This window comes from Crinia signifera, chromosome 7, assembly GCF_055691185.1.
Source record: "Crinia signifera chromosome 7, ASM5569118v1, whole genome shotgun sequence".
Taxonomy (NCBI): domain Eukaryota; kingdom Metazoa; phylum Chordata; class Amphibia; order Anura; family Myobatrachidae; genus Crinia; species Crinia signifera.
Genome location: NC_139223.1, coordinates 62,230,872 through 62,255,967, shown reverse-complemented (window position 1 = coordinate 62,255,967; position 25,096 = coordinate 62,230,872). Strand labels below are relative to the sequence as shown.

The window sequence follows — 25,096 nt, the reverse complement described above, 5'->3', positions numbered from 1 at the left end:
GAATGGCGATACCACCTGCTCTTGTCCAAGAACAGTTTGACATGAAGAATTCCTCCATTAATCACTGTAGTGTTAAGTGGCCCCCAGCCGAAATAATTGCCCACCCCTGCACTAGTGCCTAACCCTTAATCTCCCACTAATGTTTAAACCTAACCCTTCGACTAGTGCCTAACCCTCCCACTAGTGCCAATCCCTAACCCTTCCACTAGTCCCTAACTATGCCACTAGTCCCTAACCCTGCCTCTAGCGCCAAACCCTAACCCTTCCACTAGTCCAGGGGTTCCCAATCTTTTTCAAATCACGGCACCCTAGAGTATCAGAATTTTTCCACGGCACCCCTAGGCCCAAATAAATATATATAAAATTAAGTAGATTGTGTTTATATGTGCTTATTTGGTTCAGTTATATGTTAAATGGCAGGATTTGCTTCTGATTGTACACATTTTATGATTGGAAGCCACCAGCACTGGTTTTGTCCATAAATGATTGATCATAAATAATTTGAATTGGTCCTGGTCCACCAACCCGTGGCACCCCTGCAAGTGTCCCGAGGCACCCCAGGGAGCCACGGCACACAGTTTGGGAACCACTGCACTAGTCCCTAACCCTGCCACTAGTGCCAAACCCTAACCCTTCCACTAGTCCCTAACCCTGCCACTAGTGCCAAACCCTAACCCTTCCACTAGTCCCTAACCCTCCAACTAGTGCCAAACCATAACTCTCCCACTAGTGCCAAACCTTAACCCTACCACTAGTGCCAAAACCTAACCCTCCCACTAGTGCCAAACCCTAACCCTCCCACTAGTGCCAAACCCTAACCCTTCCACTAGTGCCTAACCCTCCCACTAGTGCCAAAACCTAACCCTCCCACTAGTGCCAAAACCTAACCCTCCCACTAGTGCCAAACCCTAACCCTCCCACTAGTGTCTAATCCTTCCACTAGTGTCTAACCCTAACCCTTCCACTAATGCCTAACCTTAATCCTCCCACTAGTGCCTAACCCTCCCACTAGTGTCTAACCCTAAGCCTTCCACTAGTGCCTAACCTTTATTCTCCCACTAGTGCCTAACCCTCCCACTAGTGCCTAACCCTAACCCTTCCAATTGTGCCTAAACCTCCCATTAGTGCCAAACCCTAACCCTCCCATTAGTGCCAAACCCTAACCCTCCTATTAGTGCCAAACCCTAACCCTCCCATTAGTGCCAAACCCTAACCCTCCCACTAGTGCCAATACCTAACCCTCCCACTAGTGCCAATACCTAACCCTCCCACTAGTGCCAATACCTAACCCTCCCACTAGTGCCAAGCCCTAACCCTCCCACTAGTGTCTAACCCTTCCACTAGTGTCTAACCCTAACCCTTCCACTAATGCAGGGCTGGGCAACACCGGCCCTCCAGATGTTAATGAACTAGACATCCCAGCATGCCTTGCATCAGTTTCAGCATGGCCACATAGCAAAACTAATGCAAAGCATCCTGGGATATGTAGTTCATTAACATCTGGAGGGCCGGTGTTGCCCAGCCCTGCACTAATGCCTAACCTTAACCCTCCCACTAGTGCCTAACCCCCCACTAGTGTCTAACCCTAAGCCTCCCACTAGTGCCTAACCTTTATTCTCCCACTAGTGCCTAACCCTAACCCTCCCACTAGTGCCAAACCCTAACCCTTCCAATTGTGCCTAACCCTCCCACTAGTGCCAAACCCTAACCCTCCCACTAGTGCCTAACCCTTCCACTAGTGCCTAACCTTTACCATCCCATGAGTGCCAAACCCTAACCCTCCTACTAGTGCCAAACCCTAACCCTCCTACTAGTGCCAAACCCTAACCCTCCTACTAGTGCCAAACCCTAACCCTCGCACTAGTGCCTAACCCTTCCACTAGTGCCTAACCTTTACCATCCCATGAGTGCCAAACCCTAACCCTCCTAATAGTGCCAAACCCTAACCCTCCTACTAGTGCCAAACCCTAACCCTCGCACTAGTGGGAGGGTTAGGGTTTTGCACTAGTAGGAGGGTTAGGGTTTGGCACAAATTCTCCCCACTAGTGCCAAACCGTAACCCTCCTTCTAATGCTCCCTAACTCTCTGCCATGTACATAACCACATCAGACACCTCCGGCAGCCTAACCCATCCCAGAGTGCTGAACCCTACCATCAAATGTCATGACATTTGTGTGTTGACAAGTCCATGTTCACCATTTATAGGTAAATAATAAAATCTGAACAAACTTTTTTTTTTACATCCAGTGTTATAGTATGTGAAGTATTCCTGGGGTAACGCTATAATTACTAATGTCTGCTACCAGTGTATGCTTATTTTTTCTATAACCACTCACCTGGCAGGTGGACATTATGCAGATGTGCATCATTGAAATGAAAGACAGACCTGGCAAACCATTGTACCACTTAGAGCATTACATCGAGGGCAAATATATTAAATATAACTCCAACTCAGGATTTGTCCGAGATGAGAACATTCGTCTCACCCCACAGGTAGGACTATTTATGTTCGCTGCTATAGTGACTGTTTTTGAATGTCCCATTGTTCTGTTGGCTTCACATGAGCAGAGAACGTAAGGTAAGTGTATATTTCATTATTTATTTACTGCATTTTCGGCTTAGTACATCCCGCCCTTTGTAAGAAATCTCTGTTTTTTTTTAAAGCGGCAATCATTTACACTTTAAAATCAGTTTTATTTTGAAGTGTAAATGATTGCCGCTTTAAAAAAAAAAACAAACCCTGGCGATTTCATCCCAAATCTCACACTTTCTGAATCTCTCATCCTATTAAATTTGTGTGTTTTCTTGTCTAGATTAGCCACTCCTTTGTAAGAACCTGTCATGGACTAATTCAGTGATTTGAGCAACACTCCATTTTTGTACATTCCTAATAATGTTCCTACTCTGCTACGCAGAATATGTCTTTCTGGTGTGTACAGTGTTGCATGACTAACTTGTGTGGCCAGATGCGTGTCGTCTATAAGTTCCTCATTGCATCAATGTATTTTGTTCTCCAGGCTTTCAGTCACTTCACGTTTGAGAGATCAGGGCACCAGCTGATTGTAGTTGACATTCAAGGTGTGGGCGATTTATACACAGATCCTCAAATCCACACAGAGAGCGGAACGGACTTCGGAGACGGCAACTTAGGTATAATGTTCCACCATGTGTTCACCACTTTGACTTGGCTCAGTGGGGTGGGGGGGACAGCGGGGGGACTTGCTACCAGAAACTTGTCAAAAAGAGACCCAAGTAGGGGGTTGATGTTGGGCATATTGAGATTATATTTGTACTAAGAATGAGCAAATCCATTCCAAACATATTTTGCACTTATGCCTCCTTCCTCTTAGATAGGCAGACGGGAGAATGGATGGGGGCGTGCTAGTGTTGGCCACGTGCAATAAGGCAGAGGCCACACAAATGCGCCTCCTACAAACCACATTCGTTGTAAGTGTTACACCTCCTGACGGTATTCCGGTCTTCTGGCACTAGTTGGAATGCTGGCGTCAGTATTGTGACAGATAGAATCCCGCCCGCTAAGCGCACCTTATTTTCTCCTGTCACCAGCCTTTGAAGAATGTAAAACTCCTGCATGTGCTACCCTTGCAGACATGGGCGCCTCTTATCATACAGCCAAATGCGGTTATCTGTTTTGGGTGCATTTTATGCCCATTCTCCTTACACAAAATGTGCCCAATCCTACAAGCATTCATTTTTCAAGAAAAATCTTATGAAAGCTTCATGTTTTCTAAACTTAGGTCCTGTATTTAGATTGTTTAAGGAATTGACGGCAAAGTGCTGATTATATTGATTGAATACTTTAAAAAAATAGATTTTTAATGATTGACTTTTTGATCTTGGGGTTTCTCTTCTGTTTTTTTTGTAAATATTGCTTCCCACTTGCCTTTAGGGGTGCGAGGAATGGCCCTGTTCTTTCATTCCCACGCCTGCAACAAAATCTGCAAAAGCATGCGACTGACGCCGTTTGACCTTTCTGCTCAGGAGAAAACCGTTTTAGACAACTGCAGCAAGCTTCTGGTATGCACCGGTTCTAAACAAAGTCCAGTAGATGACGTGTGATATATAGTATTGGCAATATTGCAACATTTACTACTAAGGGATAGATGTATCAAGCTTCAAAAAGTGATAAAGTGGAGAGTGATAAACAACCAGCCAATCAGATCCTATCTGCCATGTTACAGGCTGGGTTTGAAAAAATGACAGGTAGGAGCTGGTTGTTTATCACTCTCCACTTTATCACCTTTATGTATTTAAAGCTTTGGGAATAGCAACTGAAAACATTGGATATTAATGAATCCCATCTACAACAATGTTACAGCAATCTGCTCAGACAGTCGTGCGTGGCATAGAAGAGAAATGTGGCAGCTCTCGGGTGAGAACTATGTCTGGAAGCCGCCCACCTTTGTTATCCCGCTTTTCTGAAAACTCTGGGGATGAGAACATAAGCGACATGACGTTTGACTCCTTGCCCAACTCGCCTTCCCCAGTCACCCCGCATGGACACAGATTTGATGTGCATGGTAAGTAGAACATCCTTTGATGGTATAATAGGAGGAACTCAGTTATCAGACCTGCATTTAGTCTGATTATACAGTGATGGGCAACAGGTGGACCCCCTCCTTGTTTACACTTAGGAGGGGGCTGCTGGGAGGCTCCGAGGCTGCTGGGAGCCACAGGACCTGCTAGGAGATGTAAGCCAGGGACACACACACAGACTCGCGCACACACTCACACTCATTACCGCTTGTGCAAGCCTGCAAATGGCCTTCAAAAATATTGCAGGCCTTCTAATAAGCTGCAAATCATTTCGCAACTCGCTCATCATCAAATGATTTTCCCACTGTGTGCAGTCTGTGCGTAGTCCAGAACTTACACAGCCAGTGTGATAGAAACATGAGAATCAAGTCCGGAGCTGACATCACACACGCTCCATTCAAACAGCTGGGCACGTCTGCCATTCTTTCTGACACTCCCAGGACACGGCCGGCTACCAATCGGCAATTAAAAAAGTAGCAGGATTTTATTGCAGAATTTTCAGCCATGCAATCAGGTCTAAATAACCCCTACAGATGGAACCGCTCTCTGTCAATCTGCCAACGCACCATATCTAGATAGCTGGCGATCACTGGTGGATGGATTGCCATCCCATTGCCAAGAATGAGGCGCGCGAGTGCGGCCCAATCTGGCGGACGGCGGGGGCAGCGCATAGTGCGGTGGGAGCCACTCTATTGAGAGCGGCTCCATCGTAACATTGTGAGAATATAATAGCCAGCTCTGCACCTTTGTCTTAATATTCGGTATGTTTGCATTAAGTGTTTGTTTTTGGCACAGGATGGCCCATTTTCAACGAGGTTGACAACTTGGTTAATGAAGATAATAGCAGCCTAGATAGCCGCAGAGTAAGTTTTGTGTAATATTCTTCTTTGTTACAGTGCACATAAGTAATGCACAAATTAATTTTTTTCTGTATTTTGTTTAAAGGATTCTGAAAATGGTGGAGATAGCGGGTGTCCCAGTGAAAAGAGAAGTGAATCTGATGAAATGGAGCATCGGGTAAGTTCGGACTGGTATTGCAACACTAGAAATTCAAACTACCATTGTCACCTTTGATATGCAAGAGCCAGAAATACGGTAGCTACAATGGGGGTTATACAGAATTGTCGCTATCACTGCTGGTTACTTGGATACAACGATTTTAGATCTGTATGGTACTTACAAGATGCCTCCTGCTGCAGTATTGATCTGACCATCCCAGGATGCATAATCAGATCATTGACCATCAGACTGCTCACAGCACGCATGGGGATGCACTAGCTGCCCATCACAAAGGCCTGGAAATCTCCATGAAACCACATAGATTCCTGGCATCTTCCCACCCTATAAGTGAAGGTGGCACAAGTCTGGGACTCGGCAGGTGGCAACATGACTTACTGTGGATAGGAGCAGCCGAGTGGGAAACACAGTGCAGTGTGGAGAGGATGTGCTGTCACTGGCTTTGGTGTGGAGGATATAGTGGGCACTGGCAGCCCAAAAAATTGGTGTGTAAAAATGGTAGAAGGGGTACAGGGCTGACACTGTGGGAAAGTGTAATATATGGCCCTGCCCAGTGTAGTGTCCCTGTTCCCCCTTCTGCCTTCCACACAAACAGCCTTTGTGGTCGCCCATATATATATCCATTGTGGGCTACCAACTATATCCATAGTGGCATCTGCTAAAGGCACAGGAGTGGGTGCTATCTGGGGGTGTATCAATGCCTGGGGTGTTTCTGGGCACCACTGGGGAGGGCTGGGGGTATACGTGATATTCAGCGGATTATGGTAATGAATTACTTGTCTGCTTGATGGAGAAATGTGTGAAATGTGGAGGTTTGTGATTTGTCCCAGCATCTGAGAGGTCCGGGGGGCCATCAGACTGCCAAGCATATTGAAACCAATGGCTTCCACACAGGTGTAGTGATGTATTAATCCTGCCTATATGGTGTTGGTGCCACTCACGTGAGGCCACTTCTAGAAGTTTTTCCATGGCCGCTTTTATTTCCCAATCCACCCCTTGTGTAAGGGGAGCAACTCCTGTTGGCATTTTTTGGTACTGTTACGTGACCACGACCCTTCCCAGTGAAGCATTTTTGACATGGGTAGGTGCTCCCCGACCCCCTTTCCCGCTCTGCATCCCCAGTGGGTGGCTGGCTGGTCATTTTAAAAATAAACATACAGAGGAATGGGCGACCACTGATTGGCTGAGAGAATGTTTTTTTTTTGTTCTACTGTCCCCTGGCTGCAGCTCACCTGGAGTCGCATGCTATAAATCACACTACTCGTGTTGGCATTATTGGTACTATTATATGACCATGCCCTTTCCCAATTAAGCCACTATGCTACATTTTTGACACTCGCCTTCGGCATGCACTTTCACTGTGGGTAAGGGGCACAGATTGCTTTCTGGCACACAGCAGCAAAATGTCTAATTAAAGCACACATCAACCTGCAGAGCAGGAAAGTGCTGAGCAGGAGAGGTGCCCCTCACCCACTGGCTGGTCATTAAAAAAATAAACCAAATAAACTTAATAAACTGTTATATCTTTTATTAAGTTTCTTCCTATTAAGTGTGACTTCTAAGAATTTCTTTATTCCATGTTAGAAGACAAAAATACTGGTTTTGCTATAGTGTCCCCTAAAGAGGAATTCAGGAGATGAATTTAAGGCTAAGCATGCAAGCACTTGTCTATAGAAGAGACATACTGTCATGCTCAGCAAATTCTTGTTTCACTTATGTTAGAAAAGGTCAGTTGCTATGTCCATGTCAGTGGTCATAGAATGTAACCAGAAAGACGGCACAACATCAATTCGAAGGGTTAAAGCAACTTGATACTTGTTTTTTTATGTGTATCAATTTATTTTAGTCATCGGTATGAATAATGCTTAAATAATCTCTTCCTGCTTTTTCAGTCTTTAATTGCACTTAAGTGGAACTGCAGATTAGATTTATACGCGCCATGACTGCAGAACGTCTGATACATTATTTATATCTAAATGGTTCCCTCAACATTCTTATATTGTAGAACCCACACTCAGAGCAGTTGTGTATATTCAAAAATCAATCTTTAAGACATCAAAGTTAATAATTAAAAGCAGGGAAGGAGAGTGTTACTTTCCAAATGTCATAATGACCCTCATTCTGCTCTGATCGGAATGGGCGAATTTGGTCCCATTCCGATGTTTGGGGCTCTGCGCAGGGTCTATTATTCTCGTGTGCAGGCCTCCTTTGCAAATGGCTTCCGTGACTTGCATGGTCACCGAGCCATTCGCATACATTGGGGCGGATGGCGGCGTGGACCGGGAATGCCCATGGGAACGCACAGCGTTTTATGGGTGTCCCCATGAAAACGCTGGGCATTCTCATGGCTATGCGGGCGGCTGACATCACAGGCCAGCCGCACCACGTAAATAAAAGTCTAATGCTCAGACTCTGCTGCTCTCTGAAACTGGAGGGGGCTGTGCACAGGCCTCCTTCTATCTTAAATTGCCCCTGTGTACAAGTATTTCTGAATTGACATTGTCCTATATAGGACAGATGAACCATGTAACCAGCTCTCTTACTGATCAAATAATATCGAGCAATAGATTGGGCCGGATTCTTTTCCGCAATTATCCGCAGCCTCTCCATGCATCTAAGTAATGCTGTGCATGTTCTGTGATGGTCTTGTGACCAAAATGCAGGCTGTGTGCATGATTGAGGCTACAGCTGCAATGGCTCTGTGTTCTTACTTCCTGCAGCCATACTGCGGCACCATAGGGCTACTTGGGACTTCACTAATCGACTGCACTGTGATGTATGCTGAGTCTTTGTACACAACTGCTGGAATAGCCAAATCTGCCATTGGTTATCCCCATACAAATCCAGGTGGCTGCGACATTTGGACATATTCGCAAAAGCCGGTGTGTATACATTCCCAGCTGAGACTCAGGCCCACTGTATGGTCCATTCTGAAGTTGGCATCCTACTGGCTTTAGAGCATCAGATCATTTTATAGCAGGGGAATAGATAATGGATAATATACTCTGTATTTTGTAAAACCTGAATTTCATTTTATATTTATCATTTATGTAGATACCTGTAAATTATAGCCGGAGACGGATGGAGTCTGAGTCGGAAGACAGCTTTGGGAAGGTAAGTGAAGACCGCTGTAACAGTAGTTGTCTTCGTTTCAACCCCATTTCCCAACATTTCACCATTTTCTGTTTAATCCATGAAACAGCTGAAACGGCAGTTCACACTTCAGATATTAAATCAGTATGTATATATATATATATATATATATATATATATATATATATATATATATGAATAAAAAGCGTTCGGCGGGGAGGCTCTGACCTGAGCACTAGAAGACGAGTATACACAGCTTAGCAAACAGGTCTGAATGAGGCGCATAGTTTTTACTTACTACTGAATGCCAAATTTACTGACAGACACCATTTTTATACTGTAACATATTTTTAGGTTACATCAAATAACCATAGTTACAGTATCTGCTGAGGAAAGACTGTCCGTGAACAGTTTCCCGCCTACATTAGTTTGGCAATGTGTAGTGTCATATACTGTAGTACTTCCAGGAACATTTTTCCTGTAGCTCACAGTTGCCGCAGTTTATTAAGTGAAACCTGGCTTAAGCCTGACAGGAAGGATCACGTGCATTGTCCAACTGATCCTCACGGCGGCTGATAATAATATAATACAAGTCAGTCAGACAATTATCGGACATGTTATGAAATACAGTTTGGGTGACCACGGATGGCCTCTCTTGGTGCATGTGCTCATCTTGTGACTGTTCTAATAGAATCTGTGTTACCAAAAGAGATCAGAATGCTCGGCCTGAAGGCCATTCTAGTGACCAGTTTGACCCCTTGCCCATTGATCCTGCTGATTGGTACTCAAGCTAGCAGCTGGGCCATACTGTGTGTCGCTTTATTTTTGTCTGTCAGTAAATTTACTGATGGGTGGGAACCCTGTTCAGCATGCCTGACGTTACCACAGCAGTGCCATTTCCAGGGAGATACAGCAAATCTAAGTTGTGTCCTAATTTAGCAGTGTTTCCTCCCGATACGTACCTTAGCTTAGTAGATAGCCGAAAACAAACAAATGAATTAGCTAATGCGATGCCTAGTACTGCTGTTTTCTGTTTTTCATTTCATTTGTTGATTTTTGTTATGTAACCCATCACTTCATCTATCCCTTTCTAATCTTTTCTCCAACCAGAGCAAATGTCTTATTAGTAAGGGCCATGTGATCCTTAGAAACAGCCCCCGGAGTAAACTGGTGATTCTGCATGTCGCCCTGACAATGGATTTTTATTGCTGGTGTAATGTTTGGATGGATACCATCATACGCAGTATGTGGCATTCTCTTCACAGCCCATAGTCCCATAACATTGTTCTCCTTTGTAAAATAAAAAAATACATCCTATAATATTTATGCCATTGTATGATTATTGTCTTATATTACATTATGGATTGTGTCCAGCACATGTGACCATAGTGGACAAATGCTATGTACACCTCTGTGCCAAATTACATGTATAAAATAGTACCTAGAGTCAAGATCCAAAACGGGTCACTTGTCGTAGTCCCCCCCCTTTCCATATTGGCAGAATAATATACCCATCTGCAAATTGCAGGTATCCATCCATACTGTGCTATACAGAACTGTCCATATATTATGTGGCTTTTGTTTTAATAATTATTATAATCAGTTTATACTTCAGTGTAGATGTTAATGTCCTATACAGATGTTAACATTGTGCAAAAAGGGTTATTCCTGCGTGAAATGACAGCATGCAACATGTGATACTGCGTTGTTTTACAGTGTAGCACGTCAGACAAGTTCTAAGTGAGAAGCAGGCGTATATATATATAAATTTTGACTTCTACCCTATGAACATGATGGCTGTGCATGAAAATATGTCATTGTGTAAAAAGGCGTTACTTTACAGAATGGCTGTTTTGCTTTATCAGAATGTCTATATTTTAAATAGGGATGACCGTCGATGATTTGAAATAATTGATGGTTTATTGCCGATGTTGAATACTTTTGCCATCAATGCCATCAACCAGATGGTTTCTCTACATCAGGGGTGGGGAACCATTTTTGTGCCAAGGGCCATTTGTATGGGAAAAAAATCCTTCGAGGGCCATATGTAAAAAATTGACTTACAAATTGTCCTGCTGCAGCCGCCCCACGCTCCGGTGGCTGCCGCTGAATAGGACTGACAGTCTCCGGCTGCTGTTGATTATGAGGAATCGAGAACTACCGACCTCTTGCGAGAATTCCCCTGTACTTGACTCCCGGCAAAGCTGCCAGGCGGGTGGAAGGGCCACTCAGACCGGCTACAGGGGCCGCATACGGCCCCCGGGCCTGAGGTTCCCCACCCCTGCTCTACATAGATGGCAAAGGAGAAACGATGTTTCTTTTTTTTTTCTTCCAAGGTGCCGGGACAGGAGCATGGCTCCACCCCGTCACCTGGAAGTCCCGCCCCCAAGTTCTGATTGGCCCACAGGCCATTCAGTCTTAATAATTGAAAAATTAGCTGTATTTGCATATGAAATGCACTGCTACCGTATTATGTAGGATGCACACCAGAACGACCATGATCGTGCAACGATCGTGAAACAATTTCGTACGATGGTCGCACGATGGATTGGAGTACACAATCTGACCATGATCAGTACCCAATTCAATATAGATAATGAATCTTTAGTGCAGCAGGTTTTCCAATTCGTATCGGATCGTTTTACATCAAATCGGTCGTACGATGTGTCAAAATCAGAGGAATTGAGCCAAAATAATTCTGGTGTGTACCCAGCCTCATACTGAAAAACACTGTAATGTAGCATTTGGTATACAGCCGCAGTCGCACACAGAATATAGACATGCCGCACATCATTTTGCCCGAAAGATGCTCTTTGCTACCGAGTCACACCACAGCATTTTACGCACAAGAAGGGTGTATGTATATATGTGGCCACATCTATAGGAGCACCAGTGGCGTAACTAAGTTTTGGGCGCCCCCCGCCGTTAGGGGGGGGGGGCGCCCCCCCCAATCCCCCGCCGCCGCCCATGCAAACCCCCCCAATCCCCTGCAGCCTTACCTATCGCGCTGGTCCCGGCGGCTCCGTTCTTCTGCTGAGGACCACCACAAAATGGCCGCCCCCATACAGCAGACAGTTTCAGAGAACTGTGTGCTATATGGGGGCGGCCATTTTGTGGTGGTCCTCAGCAGAAGAAAGGAGCCGCCGGGACCAGCGAGATAGGTAAGTCTGCGGGGGATTGGGGGGGTGTAACTATAGCACCGCAGCCCTCGGCGCCCCCACATGCACAGCGCCCCCCCCGCGGTGGCGGGGGCTGCGGTGCTATAGTTACGCCGCTGAGGAGCACCCTGGTGATTAAGGTATACAGTCAGGTCAATAAATATTGGGACATTGACACAATTCTCATATTTTGGGTTCTGTACACCACCACAATGGGTTTGAAATGAACCAAACAACATGTGCTTTAACTGCAGCCTTTTAGCTTTCATTTGAGGGCATTTATATCCAAATCAGGTGAACGGTGTAGGAATCTCAATGGTTTCTACATGTGCCTCCCACTTTTTAATGAACCAAAAGTAAAGGGACAATCGACTCAAAAGCTATTTCATGGACAGGTGTGGGCTATTCCCTTGTTATTTCATCATCAATTAAGCAGGTAAAAGGTCTGGCGTTGATTCCAGGTGTGACATTTGAATTTGGAATCATTTGCTGTTGACTATCAATATGAGATCATTAGGCTAAAAAATCCCATCAGAGATATTGCAAAAACATTAGGTGTGGACAAATCAACTGTTTAGAACATTCTTAAAAAGAAAGAATGCACCGGAGAGCTCAGCAAACCAAAAGACCCGAAAGACCATGGAAAACAACTGTGGTGGATGACAGAAGAACAGCAGGGTGAATTCTGAAGTGATCCAGTCAATATTATCTCTTATATATTTAGCCAGATCTGTCACTCAACCCCTGTGGAGAACGTTCCTGTGTAGAACAGTTTCACTTTCATGTGTCTGACGTTCCACCCCCTTGACATCACCTCCCCCCGCCCAGCCAGGGCTACAGTACACGCCCACCATCCACCATTACTCCACAGCCACCATCCACCATTACTCCTGCACATCCCTACCCTCTGCCAGGACCCCCGCGACCCCCCTCCCGCGATTCGCGGGACCCCCCGCGACGCCCCCCTCCCGCGATTTGCAGGACCCCCCCTGACCCCCCCTCCCGCGAACCCCCCCCTCCCGCGAATCGCGGGACCCCCGCGTCCCCCCTCCCGCGATTCGCGGGACCCCCGCGACCCCCCCTCCCGCGATTTGCGGAACCCCCGTGACCCCCCCTCCCGCCATTCGCAGGACCCCGCACCCCCCCTCCCGCCATTCGCGGGACCCCCGCTTTCCACCCTCCCGCAAGTCACGGGACCCCCGCGACCCCCCCTCCCGTGATTCACGGGACCCCCGCGACCCCCCTCCCGCGATTCGCGGGACCCCCGCGACCACCCCGGTATCCGGACTATTGTTAGACAGCACTTACATCGACACCATTAGTTCGACACCTCAATAGGTCGACATGGTTTTAGGTCGACATACCATTATGTCGACAGCTCATTAGGTCGACAGCTCATTAGGTCGACAGATCATTAGGTCGACATGTTTTTAGGTCGACACTGCCATTAGGTCGACAGTGTCTATGTCGACAGTCAAAAGGTCGACATGGGTTTTTTCACTGTTTATTGAGCCGACATGTGCCGCCAGGCGGTATTTCATGCCCTACTATCCACTAGGGCGTGGTGGGAGAATAAAATAGTGTGCCGAGCGCAGCGAGGCACCGTGCCCGAAGCATAGCGAGCGGCTGCGGTACACTTCAAACTGTGTCCATGTCGACTGTGTCGACATTTCGGCCAAAAAACAGTGAAAAAACCCATGTCGACCTTTTGACTGTCGACATAGACTCTGTCGACCTAATGGCAGTGTCGACCTAAAAACATGTCGACCTAATGAGCTGTCGACATAATGACATGTCGACCTAATGGTATGTCGACCTAAAACCATGTCGACCTATTGAGCTGTCGAACTAATGGTGTCGATGTAATGGCTGTCGATGTAAGTGCTGTCTAATATCCGTCCCAGACCCGACCACCCCTCCCGCGATTCACTGGACCTCCGCGACCACCCCCTCCCGCGAAACGCGGGGCCCCCGCGACCCTCCCGCAAATCGCGGGACCCCAGCGACCCCTCCCTCCCGCGCGCCCCCTCCCGCGATTCGCAGGACCCCTGCATCCTCCCCTCCCGCGATTCGCGGGACCCCTGCGACCCCCCCTCCCGGCATTAAAAGGGCCCCCCGCGACCCCCCCTCCCGCGATTCACGGCACCCCCCCCCCCCTACTATGATTTGCGACCCCCCTCCCGCAATTCGCGCCGCCCCCTCCCGCGATTCACGAAACCCCCCGTAGCGCCCCCCTCCCGCGATTTGCGGGCCCCCTCGGCGCTTCTCGCGATTTGCGACCGCCCCCTAATTCACACATTCAGGGACCCCACCTCCCGCGATTTATGCCCCCCTCACGCAATTCACGGCACTCCCCACACCCCCCTTCCTGCGATTCGCAACCCCTCACGACCCCACCTCCCGCGATTCACGAAACCCCCCGTAGTGCCCCCCTCCCGCGATTTGCGGGCCCCCTCGGCACCTCTCGCGATTTGCGACCGCCCCGTAATTCACACATTCGGGGACCCCCCCTCCCGCGATTCATGCCCCCCTCACGCAATTCACGGCACCCCCCCATACCCCCCTTCCTGCGATTCGGAACCCCCCACGACCCCCCCTCCCGCGATTCATGCCCCCTCCCGCAATTCACGGACCCCCGCACCACCCCCCTGCGCCCACCCTCACTTGATTCACGCCCCCCTCATTCAATTCACGGCAACCCCCCACACCCCCCCTCCTGCGATTCGCAGCCCCCCCACGACCCCCGCCTCCTGCGATTCATGACCCCTCCCGTGATTCACGGACCCCCGCACCACCCCCCCTTGACTCACGACACCCCACGCGCCCCTCCCGCAATTCACGGACCTCCGCAACCCCCCCTCCCGCAATTCACTAACCCCGACAACCCCCCTCCCGCAATTTGCGGACCCCCCTTCCCACGATTCAAGCCCCCCCGCGCCCCCGCCCACGATTTGCGGACCCCCGCCCCCTCCCGCTAACCGCGGATCCCCACACACCACCCCCCCTCCCGCAATTTGCAGACCCCCCAGACCCCCTTCCGGCAATTCCACCCCCCAGCGGACCACCGCGGCCCCCGCTCCCGCATTTCACGTACCCCCGTGACAATGGGGGATCCTGTACCACCACAAGCAGGTACCGCCCCTAGGTGGGAAATCCGGCCCTGGCTGCCGCACTGCAGGTTTCCCCACTGTCCTCTGCACCAGCGCCACAACTTTTATCAATGTCTTGCCCACATACCACTATTATACAGCCTCCTGCTCTCATGCACGCTCACTCCCTCCCAGTGGGAGGAGACGCTCACCCACTGCCGGGAGCTGCATACTGTCCCCCACCCTCCTCCAGTTCTAGGGATGCCCATCGACCATCAATGATTTTCAAATAATCGATGGTTTATGGCCGATGTTGAATACTTTTGCCATCAATGTGGGAGGACACTGCCCTGCCTCCTGTTCTCCTGCCCCGTAACTTTCGCCAGTGGAGACCCGCTCACCCTGTGTTGCCCACATTCCCCTATCATGCTTTACCGCCCAGCCTCCTGCTCTCATGCACCCTAACTCCCACCCAGTCGGAGGAGACACTGACTCCTGTATTTCTGTGCTGCCACGCTGGACCCTCACCCACTGGCAGAAGCTGCACAGTGTCCACCACCCTCTTTAGTCCCCCGTATGCCCACACACCCCTATCACTACCCAGCTTCCTGCTCTCCTGAACCGTAACTTCCACCACTGGGTAATCGCTGACGCTGTGTTGCCCACAAACCCCTATCTTGCCTCATATCCCAGCCTCCTGCTCTCATTCACCCTAACTCCCACCCAGTAGGAGGAGACACTGACTCAGGGCCACCGTCCGGTACTCCTGTGCTGCCACGCTGGACCCTCACCCACTGCCAGAAGCTGCAATACAGGGCATCTTTCATACAATTCTAACCATATTTCTCACAATACAAATGTTCACAAATTAAGGGGCGTAGCCCCTTACGCCGGTGTGAAGAGCGCCCGTAAGGCGCGATGAATCACCTAGTCTGCTCATATTTAGTCAAATGCTTCAGAACTCATTGGACGGCGCTTCACAGTGCAAATGGACAATGACCTGAAGCATACTGCAAAAGCTACCAGAGTTTTTTTAAGGCAAATAAGTAGTATGTTATGCAATGGCCAAGTCAGTCACCTGACCTGAATCCGATTGAGTATGCATTTCACTTGATGAAGACAAAACTAAAGAGAAAATGCCCCAAGAACAAGCAGGACCAATGCAATATAGGCCTGGCAGATCATCACCAGGAATGAAACCCAGCATCTGGTGATGTCTATGCGTTCCAGACTTTAGGTTGTAATTGACTGCAAAGTATTTGCAACAAAGTATTAAAAAGTGAAAGTTTGATTTAGTATTGTTTAGTTTGTCCTATATTACTTTTGGTACCTTAAGAAGTGGGAGGCACATATAGAAACCGTTGTAATCCCTACACCGTTCACCTGATTTGGTTGTAAATACACTTGAAATTAAAGCTGAAAGTCTGCAGTTAAAGCACATCTTGTTTTGTTCATTTCAATCCATTGTGATGGTGTATAGAGCCCAAAATATGACAGTTGTGTTGATGTCCTAATATTTATGAACCTGACTGTAGGTGCTCCCCGAGACTGTCTGGATTACAGCATAAGGAGCTGAGCCCTCCTTTATTGTTATTAAATACAATCATGTCTGTTCTGTTAGTTCTATGGTTAAATGTACAGAGCAACATGTAGCTGGGCTTGCTGGGACTTGTAGTTCCCCAGCACCCAAAGAGCCATCAGCTCTTGCAGAAGAGTTTTTGGAGAGTAGAAACTTGATGGATATAAGTCTTTTTTCAACCTAAACTGCTATGTTACTAGGTTAGACATGATTGCTGTTACTATGCGGGATCTGCTGGGTGTTTAACACTTTAAGTGCCAGCATCTCTGTAAAAGATGTGCAAATTATCTGCTAAAAATGCCAGCGTCCCTTACATTTGTTATATAAATTCAAATAAAAAATGTTGTGTAAAAAAATATTTATGGCAAACATTACAGGTCATTATGATGAATAAAAATTTTGCTTGGCAATTTTCACACCTATGTTTGACAAATGAATTTGGCGCTCAAAGGGTTAAAAGTGAAGACCAACTCTGAAGTAATTTGTAAATCAGCAACAGCCAGCAGCTCTTTTCACTGTCTTCAGCCCTCTGCTCCCTGTCACTCTGTGGAACACCTGACACCCTCTACCTGTTACCCCATGTGCCTGTGGAACACCTGACACCCTTTACCTGTCACCCCATGTGCCTGTGTAACACCTGACACCCTCTACCTGTCACAACTTGTGTCTGTGATACACTCTTCCTTTTCATCATGTGTGCCCGCGTCAGAGCTGACACCCTCTCCGTGTCACCCTGTGGGTCCATATATAAACCTATTTTTAAAACATGCAGAAGTATCTCCGGTTGGAGAGGAGTTGGCTGGTTAGCTGGTCTGTTGAAATAGTTGGTTAGGTGTGTGGGGCAGAGTTTTAGTTGGACAGACAAGTTGGGAGGTTGGTCAGTTGTATGATTGGAGGAAAAATGATCTGGTGTATGGACCACATTATTGTATTGTCCCTGATGGGCTGCTAAGATACATGTACCCCTAATTATGAGAGCAACAGCTACATCTACAGTCTGCAAGAAGGTACTACACTGGCTCACAATCATTGATGCATTTTGTTTGAAAGACTATATAAGTAGGTGTTGGTTAGGACTGCAAAATCCTATTCAGACCGATTGTATACCGATTTGCTTAACCCCTTCCTGACGCAGCATGTTTTTGCCTTCCTGACAGAGCCCTTTTTTTCAAATCTGACATGTATCACTTAAGTGGGGATAACTTTTTTTTGCTTTTACTTATCTCAGTGATTTTGAGATTGTTTTCTCGTGACACATTGTACTTCAAGTTAGTGGTAAATTTGGGTCGATACAGTCTGTGTTTTTTTGTGAAAAATACCAAAATGTCGTAAAAAAATTGAAAATTTAGCAATTTTCAAAATGTTAAATTTTCTGCTTGTGAGACAAATAATCATACCACTCAAAATAGTTAATAACTAACATAGACCATATGTCTACTTTATGTTTCCATCATTATTTCAGCCTCCTTTTATTTTTTTTGGACACTAGGAGGCTTAAAATATGAATAGCAAATTCTCAAATTTTCAAGAAAATTTCAAACACTGATTTTTTTAGGGACCAGTTCAGTTCTGATGTGACTTTGAGGGACTTGTATGTGAGACACCCCCATAAATGATGCCATTTCAAAAACTGCACCCCTCACAGTATTCAAAACAGCATTTTGGAAGTTTGTTAACCCTTTAGGTGTTTCACAGAAATTAAAACAAAGTGTAGGTGAAATTTCAAAATTTCATTTTTTTTTGCAGATTTGCAATTTTAATACATTTTTCGGTACTTGTTTCCTAGCACGGCCACACCGATTTACATCGGGGTGGTCATGTCGGAAAAATCGGGTCGATCGCATCGCATGCGATTTGGTCGCATGCGATGCGACCGACCGATTTTGGACCCGATTTTTTTTTTTTAATGAAATGTAAATCGGGTCCCTGGGACCCGATTTTACATTGGATTCAATGTAAAATATTCCCAACCCCCCCAAATTTAACGGCGTACACCCCACCCCACGATAGACGCCAACCCGAAGCGTGGCGAGCGCAGCGAGCCCGCGAGGGGCGGTGGTGCGCGTCCTCCGACCTTTACATTCCCCTACTATCCACGTCGGCGTGGAGTTTAGAATAGAATAGTGTGGCGAGCGCAGCGAGCCACCGAGCCCGAAGCGTAGCGAGCCCCGCGAGGGGACGCGTATACCTCGCGGGGCTCGCCACGCTTCGGGCTCGGTGGCTCGCTGCGCTCGCCACACTATTCTATTCTCAACTCCACGCCGACGTGGATAGTAGGGGAATGAAAAGGTCGGAGGACGCGCACCGCCGCCCCTCGTGGGCTCGCCACGCTTCGGGTTGGCGTCTATCGTGGGGTGACGACGGGGACATCTATAATGTGAAATGGGTCATATTGGCCCATTTCACATTTTTCACATTTTTTCACTATTTCAATGTTAAAAAATATTTTAACATTGAAGCCTATAGAAAAATCGGGGGCATCGCGTCGGGACCATTGTTAATGGTCCCGACCAACGCGATGCTCCCGATATTTTACCTTTCCCGACACGATTTCAATGTTAAAATATTTTTTAACATTGAAGCCTATGGGGAAATCGGGGGCATCGCGTCGGTCGCGTCGGGACCATTGTTAACGGTCCCGACCGACGCGATGCCCCTGATATTTTGTCCTAGCCGGCCAAATGGACCTGATTTCAAAGGAAATCGGGTCCATCGTATGGATCGTGTACCTTAACTTAAAGGTACACGATCCATACGATTGTGGCCGTGCTAGGAAACAAGTACCCATTTTTCTAAGGAACACAGTAGATTTTACTAGAGAAATGTGACTAAAAATTGATTCCCCCAATTCTTTTGTTTTCATAAATATCCTATATGTGGCCCTAGTGTGCACGTTGACCAAACCACAGGCTTCATAATAGAAGGAGCACCTACTTGATTTTGGAGCCTCCTTTTTATGAGATTATTTTTTAGGCACCATGTAGGTTTCTAGGCACCATAAGATGCTAAAAGTTAGGAACCCCCCCACAAGTGACCCCATTTTGCAAACTACACCCCTCAGGGAATTCATCTAGGGGTATAGTGTACATTTCAAACCCCCAGGGGTTTCACCAATTGTGGTACAACTGGGCAGTGAAAATGAAAAATTAATTTTTTTACACAAAAATGCAGTTCTGGCTCAAAATTTTTCATTTTCACAAGGAATGAAGGAGACAAAGCACCCCAAAATCTGTGCCCCAATTTCTCCCGAGTACGGCAATGCCTCACATGTGACCAAAAAATACCATTTGGGTGCATGGCAGGACTCAGAAGGGAAGGAGTGATTTTTGGATTTTGCAGCTCAGATTCTGGTGGAATGTTGGTGGGTGCTATGTCGCATTAGCAAGACCCCCGAAGCACCAATACAGTGGAACCCCCCCACAAGTGACCCCATTTTGCAAACTACACCCCTCAGGGAATTCATCTAGGGGTATAGTGTACATTTCAAACCCCCAGGGGTTTCACCAATTTTGATACAACTGGGCTGTGCAAATGAAAAATTACATTTTTTACACAAAAATGCAGTTCTGGCTCAAAATTTTTCATTTTCACAAGGAATGAAGGAGACAAAGCACCCCAAAATCTGTGCTCCAATTTCTCCCGAGTACGGCAATGCCTCACATGTGACCAAAAAATACCATTTGGGTGCATGGCAGGACTCAGAAGGGAAGGAGTGATTTTTGGATTTTGCAGCTCAGATTCTGGTGGAATGTTGGTGGGTGCTATGTCGCATTAGCAAGACCCCCGAAGCACCAATACAGTGGAACCCCCCCCACAAGTGACCCCATTTTGCAAACTACACCCCTCAGGGAATTCATCTAGGGGTATAGTGTACATTTCAAACCCCCAGGGGTTTCACCAATTTTGATACAACTGGGCTGTGCAAATGAAAAATTAAATTTTTTACACAAAAATGCAGTTCTGGCTCAAAATTTTTCATTTTCACAAGGAATGAAGGAGACAAAGCACCCCAAAATCTGTGCCCCAATTTCTCCCGAGTACGGCAATGCCTCACATGTGACCAAAAAATACCATTTGGGTGCATGGCAGGACTCAGAAGGGAAGGAGTGATTTTTGGATTTTGCAGCTCAGATTCTGGTGGAATGTTGGTGGGTGCTATGTCGCATTAGCAAGACCCCCGAAGCACCAATACAGTGGAACCCCCCCACAAGTGACCCCATTTTGCAAACTACACCCCTCAGGGAATTCATCTAGGGGTATAGTGTACATTTCAAACCCCCAGGGGTTTCACCAATTTTGATACAACTGGGCTGTGCAAATGAAAAATTAAATTTTTTACACAAAAATGCAGTTCTGGCTCAAAATTTTTCATTTTCACAAGGAATGAAGGAGACAAAGCACCCCAAAATCTGTGCCCCAATTTCTCCCGAGTACGGCAATGCCTCACATGTGACCAAAAAATACCATTTGGGTGCATGGCAGGACTCAGAAGGGAAGGAGTGATTTTTGGATTTTGCAGCTCAGATTCTGGTGGAATGTTGGTGGGTGCTATGTCGCATTAGCAAGACCCCCGAAGCACCAATACAGTGGAACCCCCCCACAAGTCACCCCATTTTGCAAACTACACCCCTCAGGGAATTCATCTAGGGGTATAGTGTACATTTCAAACCCCCAGGGGTTTCACCAATTGTGGTACAACTGGGCAGTGAAAATGAAAAATTAATTTTTTTTACACAAAAATGCAGTTCTGGCTCAAAATTTTTCATTTTCACAAGGAATGAAGGAGACAAAGCACCCCAAAATCTGTGCCCCAATTTCTCCCGAGTACGGCAATGCCTCATGTGTGACCAAAAAATGGCAGGACTTAGAAGGGAAGGAGTGATATTTGGATTTTGCAGCACAGATTCTGGTGGAATGTTGGTGGGTGCTATGTCGCATTAGCAAGACCCCCAAAGCACCAATACAGTGGAACCCCCCCACAAGTGACCCCATTTTGCAAACTACACCCCTCAGGGAATTCATCTAGGGGTATAGTGTACATTTCAAACCCCCAGGGGTTTCACCAATTTTGATACAACTGGGCTGTGCAAATGAAAAATTACATTTTTTACACAAAAATGCAGTTCTGGCTCAAAATTTTTCATTTTCACAAGGAATGAAGGAGACAAAGCACCCCAAAATCTGTGCCCCAATTTCTCCCGAGTACGGCAATGCCTCATATGTGACCAAAAAATACCAGTTGGGTGCATGGCAGGACTCAGAAGGGAAGGAGTGATTTTTGGATTTTGCAGCTCAGATTCTGGTGGAATGAATGGTGGGTGCTATGTGGCATTAGCAAGACCCCCGAAGCACGGTGAAATGATGAACCTAATAATCCATAGAGATGTGGTATATTTTAAAACACTCCTTTATACATAGGCCGGGTTTGTCGGGGCAAGTTTCACAGTGGAAAATAGTATCCTTTCTTATTCCCTTTTTATAGCAAACTTTGCACCTTTTTTGTGTCCTGCCCTTTCTTGCAGTGGAGGGGATTTCGTTAGGAAAATGCTGCCCTGGTACAATACGGGGGCCAGTACTAGAAGTACTGGGGCCCTCTGCCTGCTGGTTCCCAAATATTAGGCCCTTTATGACTTCCTCTTGAAAGTGCATAAATGTCCCCCTCTGGCTGGTAGAACGGAATAGCACGTAAGCGTTATACAGTGCCATCTGGATGATATACACGGCCAGCTTCTTGTACCAGATTTTTGTTTTCCGCAGGGGACTGTACGGCTTCAGTACCTGATCTGAAAGATCCACTCCGCCCATGTACTTATTGTAATCTAGGATACAATTAGGTTTTGAGGTGTGGGTACTGGTACCTCGTACAGGGATTGAGGTGGTACTGTCTCCATGAATTGTTGTCAGTATAAGGACATCCCTCTTGTCCTTATATTTGACCAACAACATATTTTCGGTGGATTGTGCCCTGCTTTCACCCCTTCTCAGTACTTGGGCAATGTGCGTTTTGGGGAGGCCTCTTAATTCTTGCGCACAGTACCGCAAGCTGCTGTACCTCTTGAACCAAGGGCCTTAAACAGGGGGATGCTAGTGTAAAAGTTATCCACATAGAGATGATAACCTTTATCCAGGAAGGGGTGCACTAAATCCCAGACAATTTTTCCATTAACACCTACTAGGGAGGGGGGGCATTCTGGCGGTTCAATTCTTGAATCCTTCCCTTCATATACCCTAAACCTGTGGGTGTACCCTGAGGTGCTTTCACACAGTACTGGCGGAATTTAACCCTTCCTTTAAAATGTATAAGGGACTCGTCGATACAAATAAATTTTTCAGGGATGTACATCTCTGCAAATTTGGCACTGAAATGATCAATGACCGGCCTGACTTTGAATAGCCGGTCAAAGGTGGGATCATCTCTGGGTGGGCACTGTGCATTATCGGTGTAATGTAAAAATTTAAGGATTGTCTCAAAACGAGTCCGAGTCATGGCCATACGGTAAAATGGGGTGCTGTACAGAACATCTGTACTCCAATATTGCCTAATTTCTGGCTTTTTTACTATGCCCATATGTAACACCAGACCCCAAAACGTCATCATCTCTACTGCATCTACAGGGGTCCACCCAGGGGTGCCGAGAGAGGGGGGGAGCAGGTACAATTTACCCGGGCCCAGGCCTGTCTGGGGGGCCCTGGTCTGGACACACAGGTTTTTTTTTTTATTTGGTGGCAAGTACCCCCAACATGACCCATTCCATTAGGTACAAAATGCTCTGTTCCTGGACTTCCCTGCCAGTGGTAGTTACAGAGGTTGGACTCCAGCACAGTCCAAAATTCAAAGAGGGGTGTCACATCAACTGCCAGTGTGTCCAGGACAGTGATGCATGGGGTGGCAGTATATGTGACCCCCCATTTTGAATATTGGACTGTGCTGCAGGCTCACGTCTGTAATTGCCACTAGCAGGGAAGTCCAGGAACAGAGCATTTTGTACCTAATGGAATGGGCCATGTTGGAGGGTATGTGTAAATCCTTTGCAAAGAGCATGTAACCCCTGGCAGAGCATGTAAATCAGGGCAGACAGGTTAATCCCTGGCACAGAATGTTAACCCCTGGCAGAGCATGTTAACTCCTGGTAGAGCATGTTAACTTCTTAATATGCAATGAGCATTACGGTGTGTGGCATAACGTGTAATGAGCATTATGGCATGTGATATAATATGTAATGGGTGTGTGACATGTGTAATATACATTACAGTGTACATTTTTGCACGTGTATCCACCTTGGAAGCAGTGGTGTAACACCGGGTCCGCAGAGTGTGTGGGGATCTCCATCCATGGGGGCCCCAAGAAGTTGTTGTACCGGGGCCCAGGATTTCTCTTGGCGGCCCTGGGTCCACCTAGCAAATGATGACGTGGGGTTTTGAGCAATAAACTGCTGGGCATATAAATTACTTTGGTCCACCATTAAATTTATAAAATCATCAGAGAAAAATAATTTGAAAAAGTCAATTTCTCTGAGACCTGTTGAATCAAATTGGATTCCTGGGATGGCCAAAAACTCAGGAACCTGGGGCTCAAAATTGTCTGGTGGTGGGGTCCATACGGGATCAATCATTTGGGGGGGGGTCTCAGCTGCTCTACGGGGGCGTCTTTGAGGGGGTTCCTCATCACTAGAGGAGGAAGAGGAGCTTAAGACGAATCCTTCAAATTCCCCGCTTGCATCACTGGCTGTGTCAGAGTCAGAGGCAAGCATGGCATATGCCTCCTCCGCTGAATACATTCTTCTGGATGACTGGGATGACATTTGGGATGACATTTGGGATGCCATTTTTATTTTTGTGTTTCTGTAAGTGTAATGTTTCAACACGTGTATAGTGTACAAACTTTATTTCAACACGGGGGGTATGTAGTGTGTAGTGTGTATGTAGTGCAGAAAAAAAAATACTTTATACAGGAATTTGATCCCAATAAAAAAAAAAAAAAATTGAAGGGGTTAAAAAAAAAAAAAAAAGGTCCTGCGCCAAAAATTGAGCACAGATGTTGGTCAGTAACGTCCGTCACTGAACAGCGCTCAAAGGCAACAGGACACCCACAAAAGCAACGTGGGTGTAAAAACAATAAAAAAAAATACCACAGCACTCTCCAAAAAAAAAACAATTTAAAAAAACTGCAGAAAAAAAATTATATCAACCCTGTGCCAAAAATGCTGTTCAGTGATGTACGTCACTGATCAGCGGCCACAGGACACCCACAAAAGCACCCACAAAAGCAACGTGGGTGTAAAAACAAAACCCCACTGTAATCCCCCCCCAAAAAAAAAAAAAAAACTGTAGATCAGTGATGCAGTGATGCAACACTGATTAGCAGTGAGGGGCAGCAGGCAGACAACTGTGGGTGCAACCTGACAGGGTATATATAAAAAAAAAAACCTGGACCCCCAAAAAGTTGCTGATCAGTTAATTAATTTAAACTGATCAGCACAAAAGGGGGGGCAGCAGTCAGTTGCACAGGCAGCACAACCTTTGGTGCAACTGACAGATATATATATAAAAAAAAAAAAAGTTGCTGATCAGCACAGATATACTGATCAGCACAAAAGGGGTGC

The 25,096-nt window shown here is 46.7% G+C and overlaps 1 protein-coding gene and 1 long non-coding RNA gene across 8 annotated transcripts in view; one reads left to right on the top strand and one right to left on the bottom strand.

Moving 5' to 3' along the window:
- Nucleotides 1-9,056, bottom strand: part of LOC146020257 (uncharacterized) — a 134,100-nt gene extending 125,044 nt beyond the window's left edge. For both annotated transcript variants that reach the window (XR_014450759.1, XR_014450758.1), the window contains exons 1-2: nt 9,037-9,056; nt 8,633-8,776 (exon numbers count right to left, since the gene is read on the bottom strand). This is a non-coding gene — a long non-coding RNA (uncharacterized LOC146020257). The remainder of the gene's footprint in view (nt 1-8,632; nt 8,777-9,036) is intronic.
- The window catches only part of EEF2K (eukaryotic elongation factor 2 kinase), an 81,535-nt gene that overhangs the window by 40,626 nt on the left and 15,813 nt on the right, over nt 1-25,096 (top strand). For all 6 annotated transcript variants that reach the window (XM_083153229.1, XM_083153231.1, XM_083153230.1 and 3 more), the window contains 7 exons: nt 2,344-2,493; nt 3,018-3,150; nt 3,911-4,038; nt 4,340-4,541; nt 5,353-5,420; nt 5,503-5,574; nt 8,629-8,688. In XM_083153229.1, coding sequence (XP_083009355.1) covers nt 2,344-2,493; nt 3,018-3,150; nt 3,911-4,038; nt 4,340-4,541; nt 5,353-5,420; nt 5,503-5,574; nt 8,629-8,688 — 813 coding nt within the window. The remainder of the gene's footprint in view (nt 1-2,343; nt 2,494-3,017; nt 3,151-3,910; nt 4,039-4,339; nt 4,542-5,352; nt 5,421-5,502; nt 5,575-8,628; nt 8,689-25,096) is intronic.